The 10,554-nt window shown below is 36.0% G+C and overlaps 1 protein-coding gene across 1 annotated transcript; it reads right to left on the reverse strand.

Annotated features, from left to right (window-relative positions):
• Positions 1–4,343: 4,343 nt before the first annotated feature.
• LOC134632974 (stonustoxin subunit beta-like) lies at positions 4,344–7,064 on the reverse strand. The gene is made up of 4 exons (XM_063481851.1): positions 7,016–7,064; positions 5,271–5,336; positions 5,026–5,168; positions 4,344–4,772 (listed from the first exon to the last, which is right to left on the reverse strand). The coding sequence occupies exons 1-4, from the start codon at positions 7,062–7,064 to the stop codon at positions 4,344–4,346; spliced, it is 687 nt and encodes a 228-aa protein (XP_063337921.1).
• Between the last annotated feature and the right edge of the window lie 3,490 nt (positions 7,065–10,554).

The raw sequence follows: 10,554 nt of genomic DNA on the forward strand, positions 1-10,554 counted from the left end.
CAAGTGTAAGCGGGAGCGCCCTGAAGCCTGGTTGGCAGTACTTTAATCTAAGAGTATCTCCTCTGAAATGAGCTTTTCAGAATCCTGCGACCTAGACACAAACACTCAAACTATTTCTCAACACTCAATAATAATCGTGCTGTCTTATAATTAGTAGCTCACGTGTCCAGGCCATTTGCTTTTATCCAGGAAGGTCTTGACCCGGGATGCTCAGGATGTCCCGTTCTCACATGGGACAAATCAGCTAGCCTGCAGTAATTATTGACCACTCCCTTTTAACATAGTGAGCAGTCGCCCGCAGTGACAGACAGCGTCATGGCTACTAATAGTCTCCTGTTACACGCTGAACAACCTGTGGGGCCCTCTCATAGGATTATGGGAAATGTAGTTTCTTTTATTTAGGTATGGTCAAAGGTCAAACATAAATCACACCAACAACATTTTATTCAGCTGCATCCATCAGATGATTAAATCACAAGAAGATTTCTCTGGTCAAAGGTTTGTTATTGGTATTTTCCTTTGAAACTGACCTTGTTTGATGTTACCGTGTTACTTATTTATTTAATTTGTTGTTAATTAATTATTCATTTAATTTTAAATTGATTAGACTTTTCCTAATAATGTAAATCTCACATAATGCACACATAGATTATCTACAATATCTACAATAAGGTTTAAGGTAATTTTGAATTAGTTCCTACTATGGAAACAATTTTTCTAGATAATAATTTGTTATTCATTGTAAGTATTGTGTTGTGAACTAATAGTTAAAATAGTTAAAGTTCGTGATCTACACTATGTTACATGTGATAACATAGAACATAATTTTTCCCATATTCACTTAAACAACATTCATGATTAATTTTCTAGAGAAAAAAATGCACACAATAGCACTTTAACATGTTTCATGATGTTCTATATGTTACATACAAAAACGAAAGATTCAAAAAGGAGAAATCAATTTTTGTGTGCACGTGGTTTACTACGTGTAGAATTGGTTTTCTGTTGTGGTGTACTGACAAGAACAATCCAGCAGGTGGTGCTGTTTAATAATTTCGTCAATCACTGTTTCTGCTGAGGGCACTTTTCATTATGGGCATATATGATAAATATATAAAAATATGTTTTAAAATTACATTGATTAGCTTTATGTTAAAATACTGTATTATTGTATGTTTTAATAGTAAATAGAGAGCAGTACAGCCACAATTGGAAAAGAAAAGCCACAATTGCTACTTTCAACCAGAAAAGTATATATGTGAAACATTTGTCCAGCAGCAGAGCATGACACAACAGTGTAAAGTGTTATGTATGCATAATATGGAGAGAAAGAGCAACATGAAACTGGTGACCCTATCAGTCCATGTTAGACTGGAGATAGTGTGAATGTGGACTAGCAGATACATGACAACAAATCTTTTGGAACCAGTATAACTTCATCACAGGAATGCTTGAGTAGCTTCTGCTGTCGATCAGGTGGTGTGGAACCGTGAAGGAATAATATTGTGGAAGCACACTGGAACAAACAGAACTTAGTACTGGTCAGTAACTGGTTCTATCTGCTGCACACAAAAAGCTCGGAGAGTGTTTGAAAACAGGACATTGGAGAAAATCCAACTCTCACCATATCACGCTCCTACAGGAAGATACATTCATAAAATGTTCTAACATTCAATTCAAAAATATTTAAAGGGATATTTTAAATTTTAATTTCTGTCTGCATTGTTTGCAAAACATGTTCACACAACAGCAGGGATTGCTGGTCATTCCTCCCACCCTCACCCTGCATCCTCCTTATGCCATGCTATATGTGTGACCATATGTGCCATATATCACTTTGCTCATGACACCAGTAGAGAGTTTCCACTCTTCAACTCTCTCTTCCAACTCTCATACCTATCATATGATCACATATACACATCCAAAACACGTAGTGAGGTGACACCGTGGGTGTGATTACTCTTGGATCCAAGTCTCCGGTTTCATTTTCTTTGGTCAATGATGGATGTTTGTACCTGTCATATCGGTTTAACTGTACTGGCTGTAAATTCTTATATATACTCATCACAAGAATCACACTGAAATAGGCTAAATAAACTAAGCTAAGCTCAATTTGGTTGGTGTTTAACTGCCTAAAGTTAGAGTTTTTGAGTATTACTAATTAAGATAAAAAATAAAAAGAACATTAAAGTAAACACATAAAGTACAGAAAGCATTGATTTGATTACACATTACTTTATTTTGACCCCCTTTGAAGAGTGAGATTTCTACTGACCTGCTTCTGGAAGGGTAATGTCTGTATGTCCTCTGCTGTCTCAACGCTGACATGACTGTCATTGTATGTACAGTATGCAGAAGCAATGACAACAGTTTAAGTGTGTCAAATACCAGTATGACTTGAATGCATTGCTTACTGGGGCTTTTCTTGGCACTTGTTAAGTCTATATCAATATGTCTAACATCCAGCTGGGGTCTTCCAAGGACCCCAACCATCGGTGTAACTTTGTGCTTAACATTGGGGGGGTCAATATCTCTGTCTAAATAAATTAATAAATCTGGGTAAATTCCCAGATGATTAAACATGCAACTATTTTGCTGGTAATACCTGAAATGAGTAAAGAAAATCAACAGCCTATTTATACAAGGTAATTCATAATTTTATTTGGGGGGGGGGGGGCTGACCCCAACAATACAAAAAGCTAATATCTGATTAATTAATATCCCATTTTAAGAAATGCTCATATCAAAGTACAACTGCCTTTAGTATGTATTTTTTCTGGTAATATTTAGTCAATAATCCCATAATCTGGTGAAACATAAAAATGAAAATATTTTTAATGTCAAAAAAGTGATTTTAATGAACCCACAATTACTCAGACTTGAGCATTTTTATATCATCTTTGAATAAAATGAAATTCAAATGTAGATTTTTTTTTAACATATGTGATGTAGACTGAACTATGAGTATTACACATACATTAAAAAATTGCAACATATTTAGTTGATATACCCCTGACGTCTCTGGGTGCCTTGTGGGCAGCATAACAGTTAAATGAGTGCCACTTTTAGTTCCTATTAAGCTGATGCTTTAGTTTTGAAAGCAGTAGGAGGTGAGGTCAAGCTGTCAAAGACAGAAACTAATGTTCAAGCTGGAGCATCTCACATGTCAAAGTGAGCCCCTTTAAACTCCAGGGAAGCAGCTTGTAGTCAGTCTTCTTTACTGAGCAACACTGAAGGAGTTTTATGTTGTGCGAGCTTAACACTGTACATACGACTTTATTTTAGCTACTTAAAAAGCTTCAGACATTGACCACAGACAGAAAATGTGCAATTAATTTCATTTTCAGTGATTCCGCATTAACTTTTATAGTAAAGTACTTAATTAACATTACAATACAGTATAGAACCAAAAACAAATCTCAAAAAGATAAATTGTATGTAATCCCGAATTTATCCAAATTTTAATATGCTGCATGTTTAATTAATTTAGATTATACAAATTATATTAGATAATAGGAATAAAGAGAAAGTCTCTCTGCCAGGTAAGAAAATAAGCTTCAATTCAAATATTTAGATTCATCATTTTAATTCTGTTGCAATATCCCTTTTGGTTTTTATTTTTTTATATTTCATTTATGCCAATTGAAATTTTACACCTACTACACAGTTAGACACCAGCCTTATGTAATTTCCATAGCAGCACTCTGGGGAATCACAATTAGATTTGGTATTTGGTCTGATTTTATAATGAGTCTAACATGCACCTTGTGAGTGTACGTATGTACTGCTTAAATCTTGATTTTGTCCCTAATTTTTGTTTTTTTGCATACTTTTGCTGTCTTCATACTATAGCAACATTCACATTAGTAAAAAAAGAAAAAAAAGTCTCCTTTTTCCATACTTTATTTTTGATTAACATTTTTTCATATTTAACATTTTACATACACTTATGTCTAACTAAATATACATTCTTAGCAAACAATAACAATAGAGAAATACAAATACACACATATATATTAGTATAAACCTCGAGTGGTCCTGTGTTTTCAGAAAAATCCAACATTCAGAAGGTGAATCTTTTCTGAATATCTTCTAATTGCACTTTGTTCCCTTGATTAAAATGTTTTTTAAAAAATTCCCTATGTTTTCCTCAGAGATACTGTAGTGTTTTGGTAAAATATAAGTTCTGATGATGTGGATGACCCTATTATCTGAGGATATTTTGTGTTTAAAACAGCCTTATTGCAGCTTTAGGACGAAAGTACTTCACTCCTCACCCAACAAGAGTTCAGCTCCACTCAATTTTAGATATAATTATAAGCTGCCTCTATGCTTCCACTCCTTTATTCCTCCTTCTTTTTGATAACACAGTCAGAGTTTGTTCCTACCCAGAAACCTGGCATCATTTTCTCCTTAAAGGAGCTCTTAAACTGCTTCAAAAGTTTAACCTCCTTTTTCCCATTGCATTCTCCTCCCTCAATCACATCCTCCACAGCATAAAAATTAATGACACCAGCAGGCTGGTCAACATATACACCTATTGTGGAGCACCTGGGAATCTCCACAATCTGTGTACTGTGACCTTTGTGCCAGGCATGATAGCTGGAACCACTCCAGCCGAGACCCCAGGACTCCTCGTTTTCTCCCAGGCCACAGGCTCCATCCTTGTTCCTTCTTCCAGCTCCTTCGTATGCGACTCCAATCACAACCCATCCTGAATACTCCACTTCCCAGTAGCCCCGGCTTCCCAGGATTCCCTCTTTGCAAAGAACCTTATGCACAGAGGTGATAATGTCACTATAATACACACTGAGCTAATCCTATAACGTAATATAAGAGAATTTCAAGCAGCATTGCTTTCTCCTTTTAGAAATACAACACCAGTAGGTTCAGGTTTGAAATAAACTTGGGGTACATACTGTTTCCAAGCACATCTAATTTTACACCATTGTAAACATTTAAAATTAGCAGAAAATACATTTGTAATATATGCCATTTCAGGCTAAGTGCATCCTCATACTCTACCTGTGGAGCGTACTCATATCGCTCTGGTCTGTCCAAGACAGGACAAGTGATGTTATCAGTCATTCTGGCCACTTTGGCACCACCTTCTGTGATCCACAGCATTTTATTGGCTGTTTTGTCATCCAGAGACAAGTTAATCCAATCTGACAAAGCAAAAAATAAATAATATTAAACAATAACTCAACAAAGGGTGCTTGGAAAAAATTGTAAAAAAAAAAAACAAAAAACTGCACAAACAAACTTACATTTGATAAGATCAGCTCTCCATTTGGGTTCAGGGATATTTGGCTCATACACTGGGATCTTCTCTGCTGAGTAAAATAACAATAAATGTCAGGAGATACTAAACAAGTTAGATGAACCATAGCGGGGTCAGCCTTTACAGACAACATGATTTAAAAAAGAAAATCAAAAAGATAATCCAACCTGTGGTAAGATTCAAGTCTTACCTGTGGGTGTTTTTATCACTTTGCCCTTTTTTCCTGAAACCGAAGAAGCCTTTATTAACATCAGTATTCTTAACTGGTATAAATATTATGCGGGGGTAGGTGACAGGTGCATCTCAAGCGGTGATGAAGTGAACCACAGGAAAACTGGGTATACTTAGAAAAGCATCTGCCTTTGTCAGATCATCACATCAGAGATTGCATGCTTTCTGGAGTCAGTGGTTGATTCATGCCAGGCAGTTGGAATGACCAAGACATCTCAGATGCTGTTGGGGTTGGCTTCAGTCACACTAGAGCGCAGCGTGAAGCTCAGAGCAGATTATGAGATGAGAAGAGTGACATGATCTGTCCGTGCAAATCAGATAAGTTGGGGATCTAGATCCTAAGCTAGCTTATTGCCACGAGATCATAGGAAAATCATCCAAGTGTCAAATCACACCTAGCTGAATTAAAGTCAGAGTTAATGCGAAGATAATGAATTGCAACACATGCAACATGGGCATCCCTAAAATTAATAATGCAGAAGGCTGTCTTTAGCAAAATCACTTCCCTCTTAATTTCTAACTGATTAATTGTTGCATAACAGGCTTTACACTTAAGCCAGATATGAAAGTGATACTTTGCTGTCACGCATAAGGATGCAGTCTCAGTGTTTTGGTAAGGACACTTAATCTTCACTGCATTAAGATGTGAACCTCCAAAAACACAAGTAATGGGATGTATTTATATCAACACGCATCATCTCAGAATATTAATCTACAAACATGTAGCTGCTTTATATAAATCTTTTTATCAGAAATATCCACAGTTTTCACATTTATACTTGTTTTTATTATAGTGAATATTTGATTCATATCTAAATGGTTTAAAATATCTACTGCAATATATCTGAAAATTGTGGTGACAGAAGACAGACTAGACAAAAACAGTAGATGATACCTGGATTTGTAATAAATGTATTCTTTTTGGCTTTTTCTAAATTATGGTACTGATTCATTTACTGTGTTTCTGTTCACCCTTTGACTTTTTTTTTTGCATTAGTTAAGATAAGTACAGACAAGTTATAAGCTACGATAAGATCTGCAAAGACACTATTTGTAAAGATAGTATCTGTTCAGTGGAGGCTGAAAACATATGACCATTTTCAAAGCTGTTCTTTTAACTTACAGTATAATACATAAATGCATTCCCATGGGTTGCATCTGGTTCAGGCAGATGATGCTTTTTGTTTTTAAACCATTGCTCCCAGGGAATAATACCATTATAAACCCATCAACAACAAGCAAAGAAATGTGAAAGTATTGTAAATTAATATTGGGGTTTCTTAAATACATTTTTATACAGACAAACTCTGGTCAACCGTTCTCTCAGGATCTGCCTGTGAGGATGAAGAACACTTCACTGCTAAAAATGCAGTTTGGTTCACATCAGCGAGTACATTTAAAGCATATCACTGTAGTATGTACATGCTGTCATTTAAAAGGCTTCGTTTGAAAAGGAAAAAAAAGTTATATATTTTTAGATAAAATATATTAAAAAATCACCTTTTTCTGGCTTCCTTGTCTCCGAAATGATTCTGTTGGTGGTAGGCATCTTGATACCAGCTTGCTATTTGAGTAACTGAGCTAGCTGTGAGTCTATCTCGACCTGATGTGGCTGGTCTCACTGAGGATGAAGAGTATTCGTTGACTGGACTATGTGACAACTTAATGCAGTGCTTATATACCTTTGGTGCAGGACAGAGATGAAGGAATCATCATTAGTGGTGACATAAGAGATAAAAGTTACCAATAGAAAAGAAGGGGAGGCAGGAGGTTTGTAATCAGAGCTGTGTATGTATGTTTGCCTTTTAAAGTATAGAAGGATTCTTCAGCGTCTCTAGGACGCCCCTTTTACCGAGTAAACCCCACCCTATTCTCTCTACATCACCTCCAGTGATCTCTCTACATTGCCCAGTGACAGTGCTGATGTACTGATGGTGGATGTATGTGAGAGCAAAGCTATGCAAACACACACACACATGCAGGCACACACAAATTTTAAGTATGAATCTAAAAAAAACAACTTTAGCTTTTAGATATGATACTTTATCTCCTTACAGCAATACAAATAAAAAATAAATAAATTCAGTTACAAGTAGCTTTAGATATGAATTTAACTGTTTTAAACTATTATCATTACCAAGCTTTTCACTATGTTAAAATATTATACTTAAAATTCTGTTACTTTAAATACTAATGCAACCGCTCTTCTTAAACTCGAAAAGAGGATAGATTCTTTTTGTTTTCACTTTTTAAAATACATTTACAATTGCTATGCAACATCCATATCACTGTACATATCAGCACACATGCAAAACTAGTTCAAGTTCAAAACCAGATTTAATGTGACTAAGTGTGACCCAAATACTGCAACGGGGAGTTGCCTGAGTGGAGGTTCCTTGGTTCATCGTACCAGGCTCAGCTGTGCTCATGCCCCACATCACTTCCTCATAAACCGTTCATCATTACAGATGCCTCAATGTGAACAAGCCGGGTTAAAAGAAAAAAGCATGTCGCTGATTGTAAACCCGTTCTTGCGATCATCTCTCTGCTCTCCACGGCAGGCTGCATGTCTGAGGTGTTTACTGTTTCCGGCAACCTGCCAAACCTCATGTCAAGGCTGCCTCATCATTCTTGTGTTCCTGCATGTGCAAGCAGATGACTCACTGAAGTGCTGATTGCAGTGCTGACATTAAATAGTACATGCCGTGCATGCCAGGCACTGTGGTGTCAGAAGTGTCCCAGAGTGCCCGATGTGTTTGCATCTGTGTCTGAAATCCTTTGTGTCTTCTCTGACATGATGATAATAAACCAAATGCATGGATCATTTGAAACTTTTAAATAAATACATATAAGTGTGTTTTATTAATGTTGCTTAGTGGGAAAAGACCAAAAATCTACCACAAACAGTATATAAAATGGGAACACAAGTACTATATAAAAGTAGTAATAAAGGAATAAAGAAAAATGTGTTTACTTTAAAGTAATGTTTTTAAAACAACAGTGGAATTTGGTTCCACTTCAAATGAAACCAAATAAACCAGGTTTATCTTTTTATCCATCGCCATCTCTAAAAGGCCCCCTCTGTTCTGGACAGGATGACCACATTAATTAACATGATTGTATTTATTATAGCTCTATTATGTAAAAAAAACAAACAAAAAAACAAAACAAATCAAAGCAACTCAGCCCAGAGGTGGAAACGTGGACTCTGGAAAAACCCAGCACTCACCTGGACCATGACAATCAGTGTGTAATGTCACTAACATTGTGGGACTCTATAGGTTTCTCTGGTCGCTTCCTCGATCTTGTCCTTCATTGCTGCAACCACTGCATGTCATTAACGTCTGTCTTCTCGTTCCAGGAGATTTCCTCCTGTCTATACTCTCCTTTCTCTCTTCTCTATACTCTCGCTCTTCTCTTCCCTCTTTTCCCCTTCTCTATACTCTCCTAAATAAATAAATAAAAGTCTCTTTCAGATTGTGTTTGTTTAGATTTGTTTTCTGGAGATTTTAAGGAATTACTGAATTGTGTACACTGATGCTTTAAAACCAAAGCTTTATAATGAACTATATATATATATATATATATATATATATATATATATATATATATATATATATATATATATATATATATATATTTTACCAAATCATAATATGTTTTATTTTTATTTTTGAGTTTCTTCAAAAAAGCCATCTTGGTATTTAGGATAAGTGTCTATGAGGAGGCAGGCAGCAGCACAAGTGATGGATCCTGGGGACTGTGAAAGTGAACAGTGCGATTATTGAAGGGGAAGCACCTTTGCTTTGCGTTCTGGTGAGGTGGTCGGTTTGTATAACTGCATTACTTCTTAGGAAAATTAATCCATCAGTGTCAGATGAACTGTTCAAACTGTACCTCAGCTGCTCTGAACTCTTCATTCTTAACCTTACCTTGTTGACAGGAAACAGGGGAGTTAGAGGATTAGACGGGTGACATGAGAGCAGATGAGTGAACAAGGCTGCACGTGAGCACGTAGATAGGGAATCGAGAGAAGGAGGCGGTAAATTAGGCAGAAGGTATGGACCCAAACTTAGTGCTGACATATGTTCATAACACTGGAAGATCAGTAATTACAGGATTACACGGACAATTTTCATGGATAAACTGCACGGGGATCTGTATGAAGTCTACATGAAGTCATAATCTGAGCATTATTATTATTATTATTATTATTATTATTATTATCATCATCATCATTATTATTATTATTTTGAGTTTCTTTGGATATGAAACCAACAAAATTACTTCATTAAATATATCTTCTTTTACTGCTGATACTGTGCCACTGTGACTCCTGCTATAAACTGTCAAATAGAAATGTGGACCATGCTTTATTTGTGGGTAAGAAAAAGCTGTCTCTGTCTCCCCCTACTGACTGTCATTAGGAACAACATGTCCCAACAAATCTGGAAACTGTGATAGCTCCTCTACAATACAGCCAGATGTTCAGCAATTGTTCTGCTTGGATGGACCTATTTTTGCATCATAAATTTTTCTATAAAAAGAAAAGCAAATAATAAAAACAAAAATTGTGGATAACTTGAAGAAGTCAGGGGTTTTATAACAATATTACATAAAAGTAAACTCCCATAGAGCTGATTTGGAAAAAGGTTTTCATCATATATCATAATGTAACATAGATAAACAGATTTCTTGAACACGAGGGAGTGCATTCTTTTTAACTGCTTCGATTGCAATTTTTTTCCCCCCTCTTTGAACACAGGGTGAACTTTTACAGTAACACTCCCATCTTACTGATCACAGGACATTCATTCTGATGCTTCTACATTTCTCTTATTTAAATCTATCAACATGCAGTGTTTGAACAAGGCTCAGAAGGCGATAGATGAAAACAGAGGACATGGGAAGTATCATGAAATTTGCAACACTGAGGGTTGTTTCAGCCCAACGGTGTGATTTCACCAACAAAAGTCTTCACAAGCTTGAACTGAAGTGTCTTGGATAGCCCCTATCCAGATTGAGAATTCAATAATCAC

This window comes from Pelmatolapia mariae, linkage group LG8, assembly GCF_036321145.2.
Source record: "Pelmatolapia mariae isolate MD_Pm_ZW linkage group LG8, Pm_UMD_F_2, whole genome shotgun sequence".
Lineage (NCBI taxonomy): Eukaryota > Metazoa > Chordata > Actinopteri > Cichliformes > Cichlidae > Pelmatolapia > Pelmatolapia mariae.

Excerpts from the sequence above, each read along its gene's own strand:
- LOC134632974 (XM_063481851.1), bottom strand. The coding sequence starts at position 7,064 with ATGCCTACCACCAACAGAATCATTTCGGAGACAAGGAAGCCAGAAAAA. Across the intron at positions 5,337-7,015 it reads GACAAGGAAGCCAGAAAAAG|CAGAGAAGATCCCAGTGTAT; the intron begins GTGATTTTTTAA and ends TATTTTACTCAG. Across the intron at positions 4,773-5,025 it reads GATATGAGTACGCTCCACAG|GTTCTTTGCAAAGAGGGAAT; the intron begins GTAGAGTATGAG and ends TCTGTGCATAAG.